Consider the following 23,408-nt stretch of genomic DNA (forward strand, 5'->3'; position numbering starts at 1 on the left):
GATTGCTTAAGCTCAGGCATATGAGGCCAGCCTGAGCAAGAGTGAGACAGTATCTAAACTAAAAATACAAAAAAATTAACAGGGCATTGTTGTGGGTGCCTGTAATCCCTGCTACTCAAGAAGCTGAGGCAGGGCTTGGCACCTGTAACACAGTGGTTATGGCGCTGGCCACATACATTGAGGCTGGTGGGTTCAAACCTGTCCTGGGCCTACTAAACAACAACTATAACAAAAAAATAGCCAGGTGTTGTGGTGGGGGGGGAAAGTGACTAGTTCAGTTCACAACCCTGAAAGGATTGAGGCTATAAGATATAAAAACCACATTTTGAGAACCAATGCTTTATGATAAAGAAAAATCCTCAGAGCAGTGCCTGTGGCTCAGTGACTAGGGCGCTGGCCCCATATACTGAGGGCGATGGGTTCAAACCCGGCCCTGGCCAAACTGCAACAAAAAATAGCCGGGCATTGTAGTCCCAGCTACTTGGGAAGCTGAGGCAAGAGAATTGCTTAAGCCTAGGAGTTGGAGGTTGCTGTGAGCTGAAATGCCACAGCCTCTACTGAGGGTGACAAAGTGAGACTCTGTCTCTTAAAAAAAGAAAAAGAAAAGTCCTCCATCAACTTCAGCATTTGAAGCAACAAATCACTTCTTACATTTTCATGTAGCTATTGGAAGTAGGTAGAAGTAGACATTGAAATGACAGGAGTTTAAAATGTTTGGGATAGAGTAACAATATTTTTGACCTGGGAGATCACTTACCAACAGTGTTACTGTTTTATAAATGACCCAGAAATGGCCTGTGGGGACCTATGTTGTTTACTTCTTCACAGCAGACCAGGACCATTAGTCAAAAGCCTGCCAGTGTCAAACTTGATTTTTTTACACATCCAATTATTTTAAATGTAGCCTAAGTAAGCTTATTTTTATTTCTTTTTTTTTTTTTTTTTTTTTTTTTTTTTGGTAGAGACAGAGTCTCACTGTACCGCCCTCGGGTAGAGTGCCGTGGCGTCACACGGCTCACAGCAACCTCTAACTCCTGGGCTTACGCGATTCTCTTGCCTCAGCCTCCCGAGCAGCTGGGACTACAGGCGCCTGCCACAACGCCCGGCTATTTTTTTTTTGGTTGCAGTTTGGCCGGGGCTGGGTTTGAACCCACCACCCTCGGCATATGGGGCCGGCGCCCTACTCACTGAGCCACAGGCGCCGCCCAGTAAGCTTATTTTTAGCCAGCTAAAGCCTGCCTGCTTTGCATACCCTGCAAACTACACCCACATTTATTTACCCATCAATAAAACCCAAGACTGTAAAAGACACCGAACTGTGGTTGCCTTTTGGAGCTCTCTAAACCAGAAACTCCCCATCTTGCTGCTGAACGTCATGACATAAACCCTCTGTCCAGTCCTCCACCAATTCCCTTACCCCCCTCCCTTTCTTAGTAGTGGCTCCCTCACACTGTTGCCCTAGAGATCTTCCCCTGCTTGCAAACCTGTCAAAGTGCTGCCCAAATAAAGCTTGTTGTGTCCTACTGCCACCTGGTGGTCATAACTTTTTCCTTGTTCTGCTCTGAAATCCTTCAGATTCACTATGGCTTGGCATTCTAGAAGATGTCCATAGGTACAGCATAAAACTTTTTGGATTTTTTTATATACCTAAATTTGCAAAGTGCAACATACTGCTACAATAAATATTAATTTATCAAAGGCTCTGAGAAATACTATAGACAAGAGCTATTTAACTTTGTTTATGCAAGCATTTTCCCTATTTTTAGCACAGAACACTTTTCTGATTGGCCTAGCCAACTCATTCATCATATTTTTTTTTTTTGTTAGAGACAGAGTCTCACTTTATCGCCCTCGGTAGAGTGCCATGGCATCTCACAGCTCACAGCAACCTCCAACTCCTGGGCTGACGCGATTCTCTTGCCTCAGCCTCCCGAGTAGCTGGGACTACAGGCACCCGCCACAACGCCCGGCTATTTTTTGGTTTGCAGTTTAGCCGGGGCCGGGTTTGAACCCGCCACCCTCGGTATATGGGGCCGGCACCTTACCGACTGAGCCACAGGCGCCGCCCTCATATTTTATGTTATTATTTTCCTGATCCCTGATCACAGAATAGTAAAGTAAAATACTGAAATGTTAGGCACAATTTGAAAACTTTAATTATGGTGCCAAGACTAAAACTTAAATCTCAAGGTACAGTGATATGAGCACTGATCTCCCATCTTGCCAAGACTTTTTTTTGAGAGAGAGTCTCACTTTGTCACCCTCATTAGAGGGCTGTGGTGTCATAGCTCACAGCAAGCTCAAACTCTTGGACTCAAGCGATTCTCTTGCCTCAGCCTCCCAAGTGGCTGGGACTACAGGTACCCACCACGATGCCCGGCTAGTTTTGGTTGCAATTGTTTAGCTGGCCTGGGCTGGATTCGAACCTGCCACCTTTGGTGTATGTGGCTAGCATCATAACCACTGTGCTACAGGCACCGAGCCATCCTAAGGAACTTTAAAAGTGGAAGAGGGAGGGTGGTGCCTGTGGCTCAGTCGGTAAGGCGCCAGCCCCATATACCGAGGGTGACAGGTTCAAACCTGGCCCCGGCCAAACTGCAACCAAAAAATAGCTGGGCGTTGCGGTGGGCGCCTGTAGTCCCAGCTACTCGGGAGGCTAAGGCAAGAGAATCGCTTAAGCCCAGGAGTTGGAGGTTGCTGTGAGCTGTGTGAGGCCACGGTACTCTACCGAGGGCCAGAAAGTGAGACTCTGTCTCTACAAAAAAAAAAAAAAAAGAAAGAAAAGAAAAAAAAAGTGGAAGAGGGAAAGAGAAGAATAACCCATAGATAGGGTAGCATGAAAATTCTACCCAATGTTACACACTTTGAATAAAGCAGGAATGTAAGGAATGTGGTAGTCTCTAGAAAGTGGAAAAGTCAGGGAAGTAGGTTCTCCTGTAGAGCCTCAAAACAATATATAGTCCTGTTGATATCTGATTTTATCCTATTGAGACCCATTTTGGAATTCTGATCTTCAAAACTGTATGATAATAAATTTGGTGTTTTTAGCTACTAAATTTGTGGTAATTTGTTACAGCAGCAGTGGGAAACTAATACAGCATATTACGTTGATTTTTATTTTATTTATTTTTGAGGCAGAATCATTGCCCTGGGGTTGAGTGCCCTGGCTCAAGAAATCATCTTTTTTTGAGACAGTCTCACTATGTTGCTCTCAGAAGAGTGCTGTGGCATCACAGCTTATAGCAATCTCAAACTCCTGGGCTTAAGTGATTATCTTGCTTCAGCCTCCCAAGTAGCTGGGACTACAGGCGCCTGCCACAATGCTTGGCTATTTTTTGGTTGCAGTTATCATTGTTTAGCTGGCCTTGGCGGGGTTTGAACCCACCAGCCTTGGTGTACGTGGCTGGCACGGTAACCAGTGTGCTATGGACACTGAGCCTCAAGAGATCATCTTGTCTCAGCTGATACTACAGGCGCCCACCACAGCACCTGGCTAGTTTTTCTTTTTCTTTTTTTTTTTTGAGACAGACTTTCATTGTGTTGCCCTCAGTAGAGTGCTGTCCTGTCACAGTTCACAGCAACCACAACTCTTGGGCTTAAGCAATTCTCTTGCCTCAGCCTCCCAAGTAGCTGGGGCTATAGGTGCCTGCCACAATGCCTGGCTATTTTTGTTGTTGTTGTAGTTGTCATTGTTGTTTGGCAGGCCCAGGTCCGTTCAAACCTGCCAGCCCTGGTGTACATGGCTGGTGCCATAGCCGCTGAGCTACAGGCGCTGAGCTTAGTTTTTCTACTTCTATTATTTATTAGAGACAAGGTCTCACTCTTCCTCAGGCTGGGCTTGAACTCCTAAGCTCAAGGAATCCATCAGCCTCTGCCTCCCAGAGTGCTAGGATTACAAGGTTGAGCCACTGCACCTAGCCCAAATACCTATTTTTTTTTTTTTTTTTGAGACAGAGCCTCAAGCTGTCGCCCTGGGTAGAGTGCCATGGCATCACAGCTCACAGCAACCTCCAACTCCTGGGCTCAAGCGATTCTCCTGCCTCCACCTCCCACAGGCTGGGACTACAGGCACCTGCCACAGCGCCCGGCTTTTTTTTGGTTGCAGCTGTCATTGTTGTTTGGTGGGCCCGGGCTGAATTTGAACTCGCCAGCTCAGGTGTATGTGGCTAGCACCTTAGGCACTTGAGCCACAGGCACCGAGCCTACCTATTTTTTTTAAGTGTTACTATGATAGGTGCACCATACTTAATAGTGAGGGCTACCATTAATTAATTTAGTTGTATACTTTGCTTTATATATTATCTCATTTAATCCTTTAACTCTAGGAGTTATACTAATTATCATCTCTCCGAGTTTATACATGAGGAAACGTTGAATATTGTCAATTACTGTGAATTAATATATTGTTATTATTATTGTTTTCTTTTATAGATCATTCTCGAGAAGTCTTGGAGCAATTAGTAGGCCCAAACAAACTAAAGCAAGTGACATGGACTGTTTATTGATGGTATTGAAGTTTATCAAAAGCTATGACAGCTTATCAAAACTACTTTCCCAGGAAATGGTCTATAGAGATTTATTTTCCACTTAATTTAACACTACTATTTTATTGTCTTATTTAAGCTATAACTCTCAGAGAACCAGCTAAATTTCAGTATATACACAGTTTGTGCTTTAATTAACAAGACTCAAACATTTTAATAGTGCTACATTCTATATCTATTGGATGAGTCATTATTTTTGAAGTAGTAATCCCAGCATGACTTCTATATTGGGGAAGCCAAGGGTGGGGGAGGAATTGGGTTTTGTTTCTTAAATAACAAAGTTTAAAATTATCTGTTTTTCCTCAACATTTTCTTCTCCTATATAGGTATTTGAGCTGTTATAAGAGAAACTTGCCAATATGGATAAACTTTAGGAGAATTCTAAGTAAAGGTATTTCCAAAAGCATAACTACCTTCCTCGCTGTTTTCTGGCTCTTACCTCCATGAAGTATTTAAATGTCCATTTGCCAAAAGCAACCTGAACATCATTCTTCTCAGAATTTAATATTTCCTTGTTTCACTGATATAAAGTGATTTATTAGCCATTTGGCATTAGTGAGGCCCTTGAACAGACACCTATTTCATTGATTTTTATGGCTTCTCTTCCCAAATACACTTTATCCATCTGTAAACTTTTCTTTCTTAGCAAAATTGCATTAAAAAGGTATAAAAATGAGTAAACACAGAATATCATTGCAAAGATTGTATTCTTGAAGCTCTGTTGAGTTCACATTTTTACATTTTCAAATAAACAGTAAAGGTCTTGGTTTTTGAATGAAAACTCTTTGGTAATCACAAAATTATCTGATATGACACATACTGTGTTTAAACTAACCCCTAATTTAGCATACACCCTGTGCCATGAGCCTGTCCCACTGGGACTTTCTTAAAAGGAAAAGTATGGTATGGTGGGGCGGTGCCTGTGGCTCAATGAGTAGGGCGCCGGCCCCATATGCCAAGGGTGGTGGGTTCAAACCCAGCCCCAGCCAAACTGTAACAAAAAAATAGCCGGGTGCTGTGGCGGGCGCCTGTAGTCCCAGCTACTCTGGAGGCTGAGGCAAGAGAATCGCTTAAGCCCAGGAGCTGGAGGTTGCTGTGAGCTGTGTGATGCCACGGCACTCTACCTCGGGCCATAAAGTGAGACTCTGTCTCTACCAAAAAAAAAAAAAAGTATGGTATGGTAAGTTTCTGGTACATGTTTGGGAGGAGGGGGTACATGTTCAACTTCATTTCTTGTCCTTACTATTAATTTATAAATGTGGTATGCTTATATATATATATTGCCAATACAATGGTGATGCATATGTATAAATGGATAAAATAGGTAAGGCCTGTTCTACCTGTGAAATTTTTCTAAAGACAAATTTAATAAAATTTAATATTGAATGTCTAACCAAGTCAATAGTATGTTCCTCTTTTCACTGGAACTAGTTCTAAGATCTAAGGTGTGAGCTTCTTAGGATCTATAAAGGATTTTATCTTCCTAAAGAACTTTGTGGTTTGATCTTATTTTATATTGCTAGTAACATTAGCTATTTCTCACCGCTCTGTTCAAAATATCAAGACCAGGTGGTGCCCGTAGCTCAGTGGGTAGGGCGCCGGCCTCATGCAGCAGGGCTGGTGAGTTCTTGAACCCAGCCCTAGCCTGATAAAAATTTTAAAAAAGCTGGGTGTTGTGGTGGGTGCCTGTAGTCCCAGCTACTTGGGAGGCTGAGGCAAGTGAATTGTTTAAGCCCAAGAGTTGGAGGTTGGTGTGAGCTGTGATGCCACTGCCCACTACCGAAGGCAACATAGTGAGACTCTGTCTCCAAAAAAAAAAAAAAATTAGTCAGGTGTCATGGCACCTACCTGTAGGTCCTGCTACTCAGGAGGATTACTTGAGTCAGGCATTTGAGGTTTTAATAGCCATTATGACACATGTGGCTCATCCTAGGCACTGTACTCTAGTGTGAGCCATAACGGAGTGAGACATTGTCTCAAAGCAAAGAAATTTTTTTTTTTTTTTTTTGTAGAGACAGAGTCTCACTGTACCGCCCTCGGGTAGAGTGCTGTGGCGTCACACGGCTCACAGCAACCTCTAACTCTTGGGCTTACACGATTCTCTTGCCTCAGCCTCCTGAGCAGCTGGGACTACAGGCGCCTGCCACAACGCCTGGCTATTTTTTTGTTGCAGTTTGGCCGGGGCTGGGTTTGGGGGCATATGGGGCCTGCGCCCTACTCACTGAGCCACAGGCGCTGCCCGAAATTTTTTTTTTTTTTAGACAAAATCTCACTTTGTGCCTTGGGTAGAATGGTGTGGTGTCATAGCTCCGAGCAACCTCAAACTTTTGGACTTGAGCAATCCTCTTGCCTCAGCCTCCTTAATAGCTGAGACTACAGGCATGTGTCATTACATACAGCTAGTTTTTCTATTTTTAGTCTCACTCTTGCTCAGGTTGGTTTTGCGCTCTTGAGCTCAAGTAATCACCTGCCTTGCTCTCCCAGAGTGCTAGGATACAGGTATGAGCCACTGTGCCTGGCCAAAGCAAAGAAATTCTTAAAAACAAAACAAAACAAAAAATCTACATATAGACATATCATATTCAAACGATAGCTAATCAAAGACAAAGAAAATCTTCAAAGAACTCACAGAAATAAAGCACTTTACCTATAGAAGAACAGGGAGAAGAAATTACATTTCTCTTCAGTAACCATGCAGTCAAGGAGAGAGAGGAGTAAAATACTTGAAGTGTTAAAAGAAAAAAACCCACCAGGAATTCTATGTGCAGCGAAATTATCTATTATTCTATGTGCAGCGAAATTATCAAGGTGGTGGCTTACGCCTGTAGCCCTACCACTCTGGGAGGCTAAGGCAGGAGGATCACTTGAGCTTAGGAGTTTGAGACCATCCTGTACAAGAGTGAGACCCTGTCTCTACCAAAAATAGAAAAAGTAACTGGGCATTGTGGCATGCATCTATAGTCCTAGCTACTCAGGAGGCTGAAGCAGGAGGATTACTTGAAACCAGGAGTTTGAGATTGCAGTGAGCTAGGCTGAGGCCAGGGCACTCTAGCCTGGGCAACAGAGTAAGACCATCTCAAAAAAAAAAAAAAAAAGGTGGCACCCATGGCTCAGTCTGTAAGGCGCTGGCCCCATATACCAAAGGTGGCGGGTTCAAACCCGGCCCCGGCCAAACTGCAACCAAAAAATAGCCGGGCGTTGTGGCGGGCACCTGTAGTCCCAGCTGCTCGGGAGGCTGAGGCAAGAGAATCGCTTAAGGCCAGGAGTTGGAGGTTGCTGTGAGCTGTGTGAGGCCACGGCACTCTACCGAGGGCCATAAAGTGAGACTCTGTCTCTACAAAAAAAAAAAAAAAAAAAATCACAAGGAAATTCGAAGAGCCTCTACAACTCCTGCTCCAAAACTCCCATCTAATTATCCTGTTTTCCTATCTAAGCAACAACTTTCCCTTAATTGCTTTTTCCACATTTCTGCTGTATGACTATAACTGACAGCATCTCCCTGGTATCCTACCCCGGGGCAGTGTATAATATTAGAAAGCATAGAACACAAGTGTCATAAACAATTCTGAAGCAGTCCGTAAGGACATAAGGGTACATTAGAAAGACTGCATTTTGGTTCACGCCTATAGCTCAAGCAGCTAGGGTGCCAGCTACATACACTGGAGCTGGCAGGTTCGAATCTAGCCTGGGCCTATGTATCTTACCATGCTAACTGTACATATGATCTTTACAAATTTTTTTTTTTTTTTTTTAAGACAGAGCCTCAAGCTGTCACCTTAGGTGGAGTGCTGTGGCATCACAGCTCACAGTAACCTACAACTCCTGGGCTTAAGTGATTCTCTTACCTCAGCCTCCCAAGTAGCTGGGACTACAGGCGCCCACCACAATGCCCAGCTATTTTTTGGTTGTAGTTGTCATTGTTGTTTGGCAGGCCTGGGCTGGATTCAAACCAGCTCTGGTGTATGTGGCTGGTTCCTTAGCCGCTTGAGCTACAGACACTGAGCCTACAAATAATTTTTTTTAAATACAGTATTCTTTTAAGCCAGGTGAACTGACAAACACCTGTAGTGCCAGCTACTGGGGAGGCTAAGGCAGGAGGATCGCTAGAGGCTAGAACTGGAGGCTGCAGTACACTATGACCATACCTATGAATTGCCACTGTACACCATCATAGCAAGACCCCATCTCAAAAAGAAAGGAAAAAAGACAGTATTCTTCTATATTTTGTATTTTGTTTGTTTAATTCAAAGATACACTATAGTTGGCCAGACAAGGTGGCTAATACCTGTACTCCCAGCACTTGGGAGGCTGAGGCAGGTAGATTGCCTAAGCTCACAGGTTCAAGACCAGCCTGAGCCAGAGCAAGACTCCTGTCTCTAAAAAGTAGCTGGGTGTTGTGGCAGGCCCTGTAGTCAGTCCCAGCTCTTAAACCCAAGAGTTTGAGGTTGCTGTGAGCTAAGACTCCATGACACTCTACCAAGGGTAACCAAGTGAGACTCTATCTCAAAAAAAAAAGAAGATATAGGCTTGGTGCCCATAGCTCAGTGAGTAGGACGCCAGCCACATACACTGAAGGTGGTGGGCTCAAGCTGGCCTGAGCCTGCTACATAACAATGACAACAGCAACCAAAAAACAGCTGGGCGTTGTGGTGGGTGCCTGTAGTCCCAGCTACCTGGGAGGCTGAGGCAAGAGAATCGCTTACGACCAAGAGTTTGAAGTTGCTGTGAGCTGTGACACCACAGCACTCTACCAAGGGTGACACAGTGAGACTCTGTCTCAAAAAAAAAAAAAAAATACAATACAGTTGTCCTCAACTATGGGATCAGATTCAGCTACTATCTAATTCCTCTCCACTACTTAAATTGTTACAACCACTGAGAATGCTATTCTACAGTCACATTCCTACAGCCGTGAAGCTAAAAAACAATTACAAATAGAGATATTATAATAAGCATGCCTCGAAATGCACAACTAGTTACATGACAAAGGCTGACAGAACTTTAAACCTTTATATTTGAAAACAAGACTTGCCATTTAATAGGAATTGCATTCTTTTTTTTGAGACAGTCTCAAGCTATCACCCTGGGTAGAGTACTGTGGTATCACAGCTCAGAACAACCTCAAACTCTTGGGCTTAAGTGATCCTCTTGCTTCAGCCTCCCAAGTAGCTGGGACTACAGGTGCCCGCCACAACGCCCAGCTATTTTTTGGTTATAGTTGTCATTGTTGTTTGCTGGGCCCAGGCTAGATTCGAACCCGCCAGCTCTGGTGTATGTATCTGACACCTTAGCCGCTTAAGCTACAGGCACCAAGCCATTTTTTTTTCTTTTTTTTTGGGAAAGAGTCTTACTATGTCACCCCCTCAGTAGAATGCTGTGGCATCACAGCTCACAGCAGCCTCAAACTGTTGGGCTTAAGCGATTCTCTTGCCTCAGCCTCCCAAGTAGTTGCAACTACATACACCCACCACATCGCCCAGCTATTTTTTTATTGTAGTTGTCACTGTTTGGCAGGTCCAGGCTGGGTCCAAACCCCCCAGCCCCAGTATATGTGGCCAGCACCCTACCACTGAGCTACAGGCAGCGAACCTGTACATTCTTTAAACTGGAGAATATTTCCTATATGGAAAACTTCGGGGTTAAATCCAAACATAACTATCTGTCTTCACACTTTGAAGCACTTTGCCAACTCAAGGCTGGAAATCCCACACTGTGCTTGTTGTCAGTCCATTGTTTTCCTGCCTGGTAGACTCTGGAAGTGAATATTCCACCACTCTGTGCAGCTGATGCTGAATGCTGTGCCCACTGAACTGGGGCCTCCCAGGGTCACCAATCAGTACTCGAGTTCTGTAGGTCCAGACGCAGTTCTTCAGCCACTGATGGAGACTATCTGCAAGACTTTCATCATAAAACATATCTCCAAGAACAACAAGGTCCCACTTATCTTGTTGCAAATCCAAAATGTTTTCGGTTAAAATGGGCAAAGGATCCAATCGATTCAATTCACAATTTAATGTAATAGCCACTCCTGCAACTATAAAAAGGCATATAATGAATTAATATATGGTAGGCTGTTACACTTCCCTATTGATTGACTTAAATAATTCTGAAAATCTGACATTTTTCCCCCATATTTGATAAAAGGTTTTTTTTGTTTTTGTTTTTTTAAGGTAAAGAGTCTAAAGTTGAAGCTCAGTGCCTGTAGCTCAGCAGCTAGGGCGTTGGCCACATACACCAGAGCCGGCAATTTCAGATCCAGCCCAGGCTTGCCAAACAATGACAACTACAACCAAAAAATAGCTAGGCATTGTGGTGGGTGCCTGTAGTCCCAGCTACTTGGGAGGCTGAGGCAAGAGAATCGCTTAAGCCCAGGAGTTTGAGGTTGCTGTGAGCTGTGATGCTACGGCACTCTATTGAAGGCAACAAAGTGAGACTCTGTCTCAAAAAAAAAAAAAAAAGTCTAAAGTTTATGGCCATATAAGTCATATACTACAATTTTTGAATATTTGATGACTGGATATCCTAAAAACAAACCAATTCAAAATACCTAGAAACATTGGAATTTTAGGGAGATTTGTTTATTTCAAACCAAGAGATTTGTTTTTTTTTTTACTGTGGATAGGGAAATAAGCTTTGGGCTTAAGCATGGCAGCAAATTAGAAATAAGAGCCTGTATAAAATAAAGATCTTTATCACTGAAAGCATGGACCTGAAGAAAATCAGATAAAATTAAAAATTATCGGGCGGCACCTATGGCTCAGCCGGTAAGGCGCCGGCCCCATATACCGAGGATGGCGGGTTCAAACCTGGCCCCGGCTGAACTGCAACCAAAAAATAGCTGGGCGTTGTGGTGGGCGCCCATAGTCCCAGCTACTCGGGAGGCTGAGGCAAGAGAATCGCTTAAGCCCAGGAGTTGGAGGTTGCTGTGAGCTGTGATGCCATGGCATTCTACTGAGGGCCATAAAGTGAGACTCTGTCTCTACAAAAAAAATTAAAAATTATCTCAGCCAGGCACAGTGGCTCACGCTTGTAATTCTAGCACTCTGGGAGGCTGAGGCAGGTGGATTGCTTGAGCTATGAGTTCAAGACCAGCCTGAGCAAAAGCAAGATCCCATCTCTACTAGAAATAGAAAAAAAAATGAGGCAAGAGGATCACTTGAGCCCAAGAGTTGGAGGTTGCTGTGAGCTATGACACCACACACTCTACCAAGGGCAACAGCTTGAGACTCTGTCTCCAAAAAAAAAAAAAAAAACTTATTTCAACTTGAGTTTTAATGGAATAAAAAACTCCTGAATGGCAGCTCCTGTAGCTCAGTGGGTAGGGAACCGGCCATATGCACCCAGGCTGACAGATTTGAACCTGGCCCTGGCCAGCTAAACATGACAACTGCAACCAAAAAACAAAATAGACGGATGTTGTGGCAGGCACCTGTAGTCCCAGCTACTTGGGAGGCTGAAGCAAGAGAATCACTTAAGCCCAAGAGTTTCAGGTTGCCGTGAGCTGTGATGCCACAGCACTCTACCGAGGGTGACACAATGAAACTCTGTCTCAAAAAAATAAATAAATAAATCTCGCCTAAGCCCAAGAGCTGGAGGTTGCTGTGAGCTGTGAGGCCACAGCACTCTACCGAGGGCCATAAGGTGAGACTCTGTCTCTACAAAAAAAATAAAATAAATAAATAAATAAATCTCCCCTGAAGACACAAGCCTAATCCCAGTGAGAGTCAAATAAACACTATTTCAGGAAATCTTAGCCAAGAAATTAACAAAAGTGCTTTATCTTTGGTATACTTCCAAGATGTTTGATAGACACAACTGCAAATCCTCTTGGGAAAAATATACCAACAACTGAGGCCTCAGAGAAGTCCCACAAATAATGTTCCACTGAACATAAATTCATAATATCAGATTACAAAACAAACAAACATGGCAATAAGCTATGACATTGACACATATGTATGTATTTATCCCAGAAAGAAAAAAAAAAAGAGATGACCTTTAAATACCATATTTTTAAATATGAATCCTTACTAGGGTCTATGTCATTAGCCAAGATCCTTGATGCCCCCCTCATCTTAGCAGCAATAGCTGTAGCTCCACATCCACTCCCCAGATCTAATACGGATTTTCCTCTGACAACATCAGGATTATCCAGAAGATACCTAAATTAAAAAGAAAGGAGAAAACATGACCCAGAGAGATGGGAAAAGGTCAGTGAGAGGTAGAGAGAGAGAGAGAAAATCTTTAGGACAAAAGAAATAGTAGAACCTAGCAGAAGAATTTGGTCCAACTTTGGCAACTTGGGTCTTTAACTAGAGTAAGACAAAAAAATCCATGTAGGAAAGAAGACCTAGTCATTTGGTCTTTCTCTTAAATAGGTGTGAAGAGTAATTTCACATGATTGACTAATCATGCTCTTTGACTTAAAAAAAAAAAAAAGTTGTAAAGAAAAATAAAGTCTCAGGACCTCAAAACCAATTATGATAAAAGTCAAGTCTGGAAATGGAGCTTGTCACGTAACCCTGGTGTCCTTTTCTCTAATAGATAGCTGTCACTTTGCATCCTCCTGTCAGAGCACTACATATTGGTCAGATCCTTACAAAAGTTAAGAGGCCTCATGCATTTCCAGATGACTGCCCTCAGAAATGGTTCCGAAGTAAACTTGTGGCCTGCTCCTAAATCTTTCAAGATGTATATCCTCCCCTAAACAAGGACATGTCAACTGCAACCTAAATCTAACCTCCTTGTCCATGAAGCTAAGGTCTGTCCAATTTCAACTGACAATGTTGACTACTAGTTTATCTTCCCAAGTGCAGAACAGAGCCAGGACAAGATCAATCATTCCTCCACCTACCCCAGGTATCTGCATAATTAATTCTTCTTTTACTCCCTGTTTTTTTTTTTTTTTAATGTTTACCTTTCCGTACATATGGCATAGATTTAATGGATGCTAACTTAAACCTCACAAGAATGTAACCATTTGTTTCACCACCTACCCCCTTTTTCCTGCATGCCTTTTCCCTTTTAAAGACACGTATAAATACTGAGTCTCTTAAAACCTCTCTGAAGAGGACAGGCCACAGATGTTTCTGTGACTTATGTCTTCCTGGACACACCCTCATCCTCTGCCTCAATAAACCTCTTGCCCAGTCTCTCATTCGAGTTGACAAAATATTGAAGACTTACTATGATTCAGAAAATACCAAGCACCTGAAATTAAGACCGACAAAATATTGCTATAATTAGGACTAAGAAAATCATTCAAAAATCCACTCTCTTTGATTTTTCATCATAGAATGATAAAATCTGCTTCTTGACTCATATTATCATGACCACTCTGGGAAAACACAAAGTCCAGTTCAACCAAGAAATTTGCACCAGAGCTAAATAGTTCACAAACAAGTGAGGACAAATGCAGAATGTAGGGGCCCTGTAGGATAATATTTAGAAATAAACATATCCTACATCAAGCACACAAAGTGAACTCAGTGTGAGTTAAAAACGGCTTGCTGTGGGCGGCGCCTGTGGCTCAAAGAGTAGGGTGCCGGTCCTATACGCCGGAGGTGGCAGGTTCAAACCCAGCCCCGGCCAAAAACCACAAAAAAAAAAAACGGCTTGCTGTTGGACAGGTGTGGTGGCTCACGCCTGTAGTCCCAGCCCTATGGGAGGCCAAGGCGGGTGGATTGCCTGAGCTCAGAGGTTCGAGACCAATATGAACAGCAGTGAGCCAGAGTAAGACCCTGTCTCTACTAACATCAAAGAGCCAGACGTTGTGGTGGGATCTATAATCCCAGCTACTGGGGAGGCACCGGGAAAGAGCACCACCAGAGGAAGAAGAAAATGAACAAAAAAAAAAGAGTACTTCAAACAAAGAAGAATGAACAAGCAAGCCGAAATTAAAAAAAAAAAACGGCTTGCTTTTGTTACAGAGGCTTAAGGAACCTGGGCCCCCCTGGATCGCACGCACAGAGCTGGCTTGTTTGGGGTTAAAATCCCACAGGCCGGGTCTCTGAAGTTGTGCTCATTAAGTCTGAGGTCAAAGGGCATGCCACCCCTCCTCAGAGATATGGGCCAGAGGGTTGACGTTATGTTAAAAACATATTGTCAGAGGTTTATGGGTGTTCTACCCTGTGGAGAAACACAGTCGTTACTTCATGCTGGGTAAACTGAGTGAAGGCTTGAAGGCACTCTTCCATTAACTCTGTTCCCCTGTGGCTGTTTTCTTCTTTGTGATCTTTATTTAAATACTTGCCCAAGAGATTAGTCAATGTCTAGAAAAGAATGTTAACTGTAGAAGTGATTGTGTTGATGTGGTAACAGGATATTTCCTTACAAGTTAATTTCAGATAGGTAAAATGAGGTAATGGTGAAACTAACAGATGATAGATTAAGTGTGTACGTGACTAGAAGTGTATAAAATCAACCCCCCCAATAAAGAACTTTCCTACACGCCATCCCATGCTATGTAGTCTGTTTCTTGTCCCCTTTCCTTAACATTGCAGGAGCGAGCTTACCATGAAGGCTATAAGACTGTCTCTCTGCAGCCCCAGCACTTACACCAACAGGGCCCCCTGAAGGTTCACTGAAAAATTAATACATACAAAATTATTTGGGCGGTGCCTGTGGCTCAGTGGGTAAAGCGCAGGCCCCATATACCGAGCGGGGGTTCAAACCCGGCCCCAGCCAGCTAAAACAGCAGTGACAACTGCAACAAAAAAATAGCCAAGCATTGTGGCAGGCACCTGTAGTCCCAGCTACTTGGGAGGCTGAGGCAAAAGAATCACTTAAGCCCAAGAGTTGGAGGTTGCTGTGAGCTATGATGTGACAGCATTCTACAGAGGGTGACAGAATGAGACTTTGTCTCAAAAAAAAAAATTATTTGGCGGCACCTATGGCTTAGCCTGTAAGGCGCCAGCCCCATATACCGAGGGTGGCGGGTTCAAACCCAGCCCCGGGCAAACTGCAACCAAAAAATAGCCGGGCGTTGTGGCGGGCGCCTGTAGTCCCAGCTACTCGGGAGGCTGAGGCAAGAGAATCGCTTAAGCCCAGGAGTTGGAGGTTGCTGTGAGCTGTGTGAGGCCACGGCACTCTACCAAGGGCCATAAAGTGAGACTCTCTCTAAAAAAAAAAAAAAAAAATTATTTAATGTGTATACATAGGAGCCTTCACAATGAAAACCCAAAGACAACAGAGGAAATTGCCCATTTCTATGCTTAGGTTCTACAAAGTATGGATATCGTGTAGAAAAATGATTGGCCAAAAAGGGTATGATCTAATGCTAACAGACTGATGGAGAAAACCCAGCAAGACCCATCTGCCTAGATTCTTCTTGGCCTCCCTGAGCTTGCATTCCTTCCTTTTGGGTGTGGAGCAAGTCCTTTTTTGGAATGGGGGTTTTATGACCTGTCGTCAAACAAGGTAGGTCAGATGATTTCTTTATGGCCAGTTTTTACACAGAATATTTTTACGTTTTATGGCTAGCCTTCAGGAAAAGGGGTTCTGGTTTCTGTGACCTGCCTAGGAAGAGGCCTTTTAGTTTCTATGGTGAGGTCCTCCTCCGAGGACAGGACTGGGACAGGACTGAGACAGGAGAAGATCAGAGAAAAATTTTGCTTCCGGGGCCTTCATTTTGGGGTACTATTTTCTGAGCTCCAACAGGAAACATTGAAATAATAAATATCAGCTGACACTTGCTCTTAGGATTGGAATAATAAGGAATAGTGGATGCTGTAGCAAAGTAGTCTAAAGTGCTGTTACCCATCTTCCGCTGATTGTTGCCATACAATTCCAGTGTTACCATGTATTTCTCAAAACAAAGTAGATTTTTACATGAATTCTCCCCAAGTTTTACATGTTAGCAACTAATTATTTTAAAGGTTACAAGTACAGGCCAAACAAAAAACACTGAAGGGTCACCAGTTAGGCCAGGCCCAGTGGCTCACGCCTCTGATCTTAACACACTGGGAAGCCAAGGTGGGTGTAATACTTGAGCTCAGGAGTTCCAGACCAGCCTGAGGAAGAGCAAGACCCCATCTCTAAAAATAGCTGGGCACTGTGGCCGGCGCCTGTAGTCCCAGCTACTTGGGAGGCTGAGCCCAAGAATTTGAAGTTGCTGTGAGCTATGATGCCATAGTACTCTACCGAGGGTGACAAAGTAAAACTGTCTCAAAAGGAAAAAAAAGGGGGTCACCAGTTTATAACCTATAAATTATAGTCTCTTGAAGAAGTTGATTATATTTTGAGTTGAGAGTTACTTTAATAGATGTCACTTAAATTGTCAGCATTTTAAATATGATATAACTAAATAAAGCTTGATAATCAGGCTAAGTACAGCAGCTCAGGACTATAATCCCAGCACTTTGTGAAGCTGAGGTTGAGGGACTCTCTTGAGCCCAGGGATTTGAGATTAGCCTGAAAAACAGAGCAAGACCTCCATCTCTACAAAACATTTAAAATTAGTCGAGTGTGGCGGTGCACCTGTTGCCCCACCTACTTGGGAGGCTGAGGTAGGAGGATTGCTTGAGCCCAGAAGTTTGAGGTTGCTGTGAGCTATGATGACCACTGCACTATAACCCAAGGTACAGAGCAAGACCCTGTCAGAAAGAAAGAAGAAAAAAGAGAAGGGAAGGAGAAGAGAAGAGAAGGGAAAAGGGAAAGGGAAGGGAACAGAAAAAAAACAAAAAAGAAAGGTAGACCAGGTGCAGTGGCTCACCCCTGTAATCCTACTCTGAGAAGCCAAGGCAGGTGGATTGCTTGAGCTCACAAGTTCAAGACAAGCCTGAGCAAAAAGTGAGACGCCGTCTCTACTGAAAATAGAAAAACTGAAGCAGAATAGCCGGGCGCTGTGGCGAGCGCCTGTAGTCCCAGCTACTCGGGAGGCTGAGGCAAGAGAATCGCTTAAGCCCAGGAGTTGGAGGTTGCTGTGAGCTGTGTGAGGCCACAGCACTCTACCGAGGGCCATAAAGTGAGACTCTGTCTCTACAAAAAAAAAAAGAAAAAGAAAAACTGAAGCAAGAGGATCACTTGAGCCCAAGTGTTTGAGGTTCCTGTGAGCTTTGACACCATGGAACTCTACCCAGGGCAACAGCTTGAGACTCTGTCTCAAAAAAAAAAGAAAAAGAGGAAGGGAAAGGGAATGTGGCAACACAACCAGAAAATTGGCATTGTTTGTACCACTCAGAAAGCTCTAGTCCTTGAATTTCCTCAAAAAAGATCTGTGCTTTCATTTATAGATTTTGCATTTAAAAGTACATATAATATTAATTCTGTAGGTCATACCATTCCTATAAAACAGAAGTACTTATAATCCTTTTTGTTTTATAGCTTTATTACCTCAAGGCATAAACAGATTAAATCATGTAGCAATCCTAGAACAAAGACAAGATTCAATACTGAAAGTTGTTGTCCTTCTTTCAATGGCTGTGTTTTAATAAAAAGCATAACACAACTCTGTGAAAAAATGCCCTAAGACCTCAGAGCAGTGGTTCTCAACCTTCTGCAGCGATCCTTTAATACAGTTCCTCGTGTTGCGGTGACCCCCAACCATAAAATTATTTTCATTGCTACTTCAGAACTGTAATTTTGCTACTGTTATAAATCGTAATGTAAATATCTGATATGCAGGAGACCCCCAAAGGGATTGCGACCCACCAGGTTGAGAACCACTGCCTTAGAGTATGAAGAGTAGAAAGGTGGGGGGGACCTTAAAAATGCAAATTTAAGTCCAGAGTGGGCCTGAGTTGTCCATAAGCCACCAGAGAAGAAAGAATCCTTGAGCAGCCCACTCAATATCTCTTGTTCTATGGGAGAATAAGCAACTATGGAGGGAGGGTGAGGTTTAAAGAGCAACATCCCGGGCGGCGCCTGTGGCTCAGTGAGTAGGGCGCCGGCCCCATATGCCGAGGGTGGTGGGTTCAAACCCAGCCCCGGCCAAACTGCAACAAAAAAATAGCCCGGCGTTGTGGCGGGCACCTGTAGTCCCAGCTGCTCGGGAGGCTGAGGCAAGAGAATCGCGTAAGCCCAAGAGTTAGAGGTTGCTGTGAGCCGTGTGATGCCACGGCACTCTACAGTGCGGTACAGTGAGACTCTGTCTCTACAAAAAAAAAAAAAAGAGCAACATCCCCAGAATTAAAGTAAGAGAACTGAAGGACTGGATCATTAGGCTCCTTCTAGGAACTCTGCATTAGTCATATGCTGTGAACCATGAACCTAAGGACAGCTGATATTCCTAGATCATGTATTATCAACTGACCCTAGGATTTCTCTTGGGGAGAGAGCTATTTTTAGCAAAATACTTGGAAAAGCCTGGGTTAGAAAGAGAAACTATGCAACAAAACAACCCCCCAAAATACTGCTAACCTATTCTTTTTTTTTTTGGAGACAAACCCTTAAGCTGTTGCCCTGGATAGAGTGCTGTGACATCACAGCTCACAGCAACCTCCAATTCCTGGGCTCAAGCAATTCTCTTGTCTCCACCTCCCAAGTAGCTGGGACTATAGGCGCCCAACACAACGCCGGCTATTTTTTGGCTGCAGCCGTCACTGTTGTTTGGTGGGCCGGGACTGGATTTGAACCCGCCAGCTCAGGTGCATGTGGCTGGTGCCTTAGCTGCGTGAGCCACAGGTGCCCAGCCTGCTAACCTATTCTAAATAAGAAAACAAAAAAGGGCGCCACCTGTGGCTCAGTGGGTAGGGCGCCAGCCCCATATACCTGAGGGTGGTAGGTTCGAACCCAGCCCCAGCCAAACTGCAACAAAAAATATAGCCAGGCATTCTGGCGGGCACCTGTAATCCCAGCTACTAGGGAGGGTGAGGCAAGAGAATTGCTTAAGCCCAGAAGCTGGAGGTTGCTGTGAGTGTGACGCCATGGCATTCTACGGAAGGTGATAAAGTGAGACACTGTCTCCAAAAAAAAAAAAAGAAAGAAAGAAAACAAAAAGATTTTGGTCTGATTTTTTTTTTTTTTTTTTTTTTTTGTAGGGGCTGGAGAATGAGGAGTTGGTGGGGGGCTGAGAAAAGAAAGGATTTCTGGCAGCTTAAAGGTTTCCATTTCAAGAGGACAGTACCTAGACAGGGCTTGGCCTCCTGGCCAGTAGATAGCCCAGTAAGGATCACTGTAGGGCCACAGGTCAGCTCTTTCCCTCCAGAACTTGCATCTAGGGGTCAAAAGCCGCAACTGGATTTCCGGGGTTAGGTTGCCACTGCTGGTGACTTCAGTGTTCTCCTCCAGGAAAGCTCTCATCTCAGGGTCCAAAAGGCTTCCAGCTCCTCTCCAGGAACAGTGGGCCCAGGGAAACAAGAGAGGACTTCTCACAGCCTGCAAAAGGAGACCGTAGCAGTTCCTGGGAGCTTTCCAACCTAGCTTCAATGCCATCAGGCCCTCTCCTAAACACAGGTTCAGTCAATGTTGCTGTCAAGGTTGATAAGGACTGCTCCTCATGGAGGAGGAAGAAGCTCTGTCTCTCAACTTGATTTCAAGTGGAATTTCTGGATCTCTAAAAGTAAAAATAATAATATAAAAATTCCAAGACTGGCCAACATTTCCAGATCTTATCACATAATAAGAAAATATTACAGTGAGGCCATGTGTGGTGGTTCACACCTGTAATCCTAGCACTCGGGGAGGGTGGGATGAGTGGATTGCTGGGACTCAGGAGTTCAAGACCAGCCTGAGCAAGAGCAAGACCCCATCTCTACTAAAAAATAGGAAAAATAGAAAAACTAGCTGGGCATTGTGGCAACTATAGTCCCAACTACTTGGGAGGCTGAGGCAAGAAGATCACTTGAGAGTTTGAGGTTGCTGTGAGCCATGATACCATGGCACTACCCAAGGTGACAGAGTGAGATGCTGGCTCAAAAAAAAAAAAAGAAAGAAAGAAAAGAAAAGAAAAAATATATATATATATTATAATGTAAGTTCTGACAATTCACAAGTACAAGTTCATTTCAGATGAAAGCTTTGGTGCATCAACTTGGGGAAATCCAAACTTTTGAAAGGATGCATTTTTCTCAAAATAATTGTTTTAGGCCAGGCACGGTGGCTCATGTCTGTAATCCTAGCCCTCTGGGAGGCCAAGATTGGTGGATTGCTTGAGCTCAGGAGTTTGAGACCAGCCTGAGCAAGAGTGAGACCCCGTCTCTACTAAAAATAGAAAATCTAGCCAGGAGTCATGGTGGGCAGCTGAGGCAAGAGAATTGTTTAAGCCCAAGAGATTGAAGTTGTTGTGAGCTATTATACCTCAGCACTCTACTCAGCGTGACAGAGTAAGAATTTGTCTCAAAACAAACAAGAATTGTTTTAATAATTTAAAACAACAAATATATAAGCATCTGATTGTGAGAGAATTCTCAATAAAATGCCTGTTACATAAAACGAGGTATACAGTCATCGCTCAGTATCCATAAGGGATTAGTTCCAAGACCACCGACCCTACTAAAATCTAAAGATGCTCAACTCTCTTACATAAAATGGCACAGTATTTGCATATAAACTATACACATCCTCCCACACATCTCTCGATACTACTTAATACAATGTAAAGGCTACATAAATACAGCAATTTTCATAGGCAGGATATTTATCACAGATACTCGATCCAAGTTCCTTATGTTGATCATCTCTGTATGTTGACTGCTTTGTCACAGTCCCTTGGGTGGTCAACTTACAGAGGCTCTTCTGCAGTTGCTATCTTGTGTTTTTTGTATTATTTTCATTGTTGTATTGTTATTTTATACTGTTATATGGAAGGCCAATTACACCTTTAAAGTTCTTTATTACATTTAATAAAGCACTTAGTTTTAAGCCGGTATGACTGGCAACTGTTAACAAAATGAAAGTCCTCCGTCTTCAGGAAGCTTATAGGCTAGTCGTTGGCATGACAGCTTGCCAACATACATGTCAGGTCGCTAGGAGTGAACTCCGGTGGTAGACCGTCAGTGGGGTCGGTATCTCAAATTCTGCCCAGGAAATCCCAGGGATTTCTAAGGGCCTGACATCCCGTTAGCCTAATTCTGTCAAGCAACATTGGACTACCCATTGAATCATACAAAGTCTAAGGTTTAAAAATAAAGCAGAGCAGGGCGGTGCCTGTGGCTCAGTCGGTAAGGCGGCGGCCCCATATACCGAGGGTGGCGGGTTCAAACCCGGCCCCGGCCAAACTGCAACCAAAAAATAGCCGGACGTTCTGGCGGGCGCCTGTAGTCCCAGCTACTCGGGAGGCTGAGGCAAGAGAATTGCGTAAGCCCAGGAGTTGGAGGTTGCTGTGAGCTGTGTGAGGCCACGACACTCAACCGAGGGCCATAGAGTGAGACTCTGTCTCTACAAAAAAAAAGCAGAGCAAATGTGAGATTATTTTGGATTTGGACGCCATGTCATTTAGGCCACATTTCCTTCTCCTTTTCCAGCTCCAATGAGGCATCGGTTATGAGGTGTGTGATTAAGTGGTGGGCAGCTGGCATCAATATTAACAGATAGGGAAAGATGACGGGATAAAAAGGGTCAAGTTCCAAAGTGTTTGTGAACACTTTATTTTCTGGCAAAGGACAACAGGAGCCAGTCTTAAAGCAGCAGGCACAGGCCTGCTCATCTCCTTACCTAGCTTTGGTAACACCGCACACAGAAGTACAGCACAGGGCACATCTGTCACTCGCCCCTGAGAGTCTTTCCGCACATTCTTTACCGCGGCGCGTGGAGGACCGGCTTCCTCCGGCTGCACAGAAGAGGGGCCGCGAGGGGGGTGGAGTTGCTGCATGGGGCGGGGCTTCCGATGGGCGGGGCTTAGGAGGGGCTGGGTTTCGGGGACCTGCCGGACTGCAGGAAAGGGGCGGAGCCGCGGAGGGGCGGGTTGAGTTGCGAGGGAGGGCCGAGTTGCCCCGCCCCTCCCGCCCCTCTCTAGGCTGTGCTTTCCAGTTCCGTACACTTTCTTAAAGGGGCAGAAGTGCGAAACCCAAGGACAGTCTCACCTCTCCCGGAAAGTAAGGGAACGTTAAATGTGTGCAATGTTTGTTGAACTCTGATTTCTGAAAAATTCATCCTGAAACTATGTAGATAGCATCTGCCATGTGACAGTCACACTTTCAGGCACTGGGCATAGAGTGGCAAGCAACATAGACACAGTATAAGGTATATAAGCCCTTCGGGATGCTTACGCTCAGCTGCGATTAAATCATAATGAATGCCCTCCCTTTTGTAATAATTTTCATAATTGCACTGTCTAAATTAATTTGAAGTCTATATCGCTCGAGTCTGGATCCACATATCTACCTTTCAAGAAACTGAAGTCAGATATTCACTGACCACTCTACTCAACACTCCAAAATCACTATCTCACCTGACAACAATTAAAACCTACTCTAGCTGGCCAGAGAGAAAAACAATGCCCAAAACTAAAAAGAAATGGGCAAACCATGTTTTTGCACCTTAGTTTGCAGTTTGAGGAATGCACTGGCAGCAGATTATTCAAAATCAGGGCCTGTCTCTTGGGTTCTGTGCTCCTTCCGTGGGTTTATCAGGTTTCTGGCTTCCCATGCAAACTGCAATCACTTGAAACTACCACAGGAAAGTGAAACTTGTTATTTCAATTAACAGCTCCAGAGCATCCTTCTCCTTTGCTTCTTAGATGAATGACATATTGACTATATTCTTATTGATAGGCTGCATCCTTACCATTTCCGAGTATTCTGCCTTAGATTTCTTCTATAATAATTAATGATGTTTTAGGCGGCACCTGTGGCTCAGTGAGTAGGGTGCCGGCCCCATATGCAGAGGGTGGCGGATTCAAACCCAGCCCCGGCCAAACTGCAACAAAAAAATAGCCGGGCGTTGTGGCGGGCGCCTGTAGTCCCAGCTGCTCGGGAGGCTGAGGCA

General features: G+C 44.1%; 2 protein-coding genes across 11 annotated transcripts in view; one reads left to right on the forward strand and one right to left on the reverse strand.

Annotated features, from left to right (window-relative positions):
- Positions 1 to 6,535, forward strand: part of AMN1 (antagonist of mitotic exit network 1 homolog) — a 145,535-nt gene extending 139,000 nt beyond the window's left edge. For 8 of the 9 annotated variants that reach the window (XM_053554207.1, XM_053554204.1, XM_053554206.1 and 5 more), the window contains one exon: positions 4,432 to 4,716. In XM_053554207.1, the coding sequence (XP_053410182.1) occupies positions 4,432 to 4,505 (74 nt within the window). In that variant the 3' untranslated portion in view covers positions 4,506 to 4,716. Of the gene's footprint in view, positions 1 to 4,431; positions 4,717 to 4,870 lie in introns of those variants that run through there. The other variant, XM_053554205.1, reaches the window with a different exon arrangement.
- A 1,878-nt stretch (positions 6,536 to 8,413) lies between these two features.
- On the reverse strand, positions 8,414 to 22,266 carry ETFBKMT (electron transfer flavoprotein subunit beta lysine methyltransferase). 2 transcript variants are annotated; one of them, XM_053554214.1, is made up of 4 exons: positions 22,137 to 22,266; positions 19,609 to 19,859; positions 12,576 to 12,706; positions 8,414 to 10,578 (listed from the first exon to the last, which is right to left on the reverse strand). In XM_053554214.1, exons 2-4 carry the CDS (start codon positions 19,782 to 19,784, stop codon positions 10,235 to 10,237), a joined length of 651 nt encoding a protein of 216 aa, XP_053410189.1. In that variant the 5' UTR covers positions 19,785 to 19,859; positions 22,137 to 22,266; the 3' UTR covers positions 8,414 to 10,234. The 2 variants fall into 2 exon arrangements, with proteins under 2 accessions (XP_053410189.1, XP_053410188.1); XM_053554213.1 differs by having other exon boundaries at positions 19,609 to 20,037.
- Between the last annotated feature and the right edge of the window lie 1,142 nt (positions 22,267 to 23,408).

Source organism: Nycticebus coucang, chromosome 12 (assembly GCF_027406575.1).
Source record: "Nycticebus coucang isolate mNycCou1 chromosome 12, mNycCou1.pri, whole genome shotgun sequence".
In the NCBI taxonomy this organism is placed as follows: domain Eukaryota; kingdom Metazoa; phylum Chordata; class Mammalia; order Primates; family Lorisidae; genus Nycticebus; species Nycticebus coucang.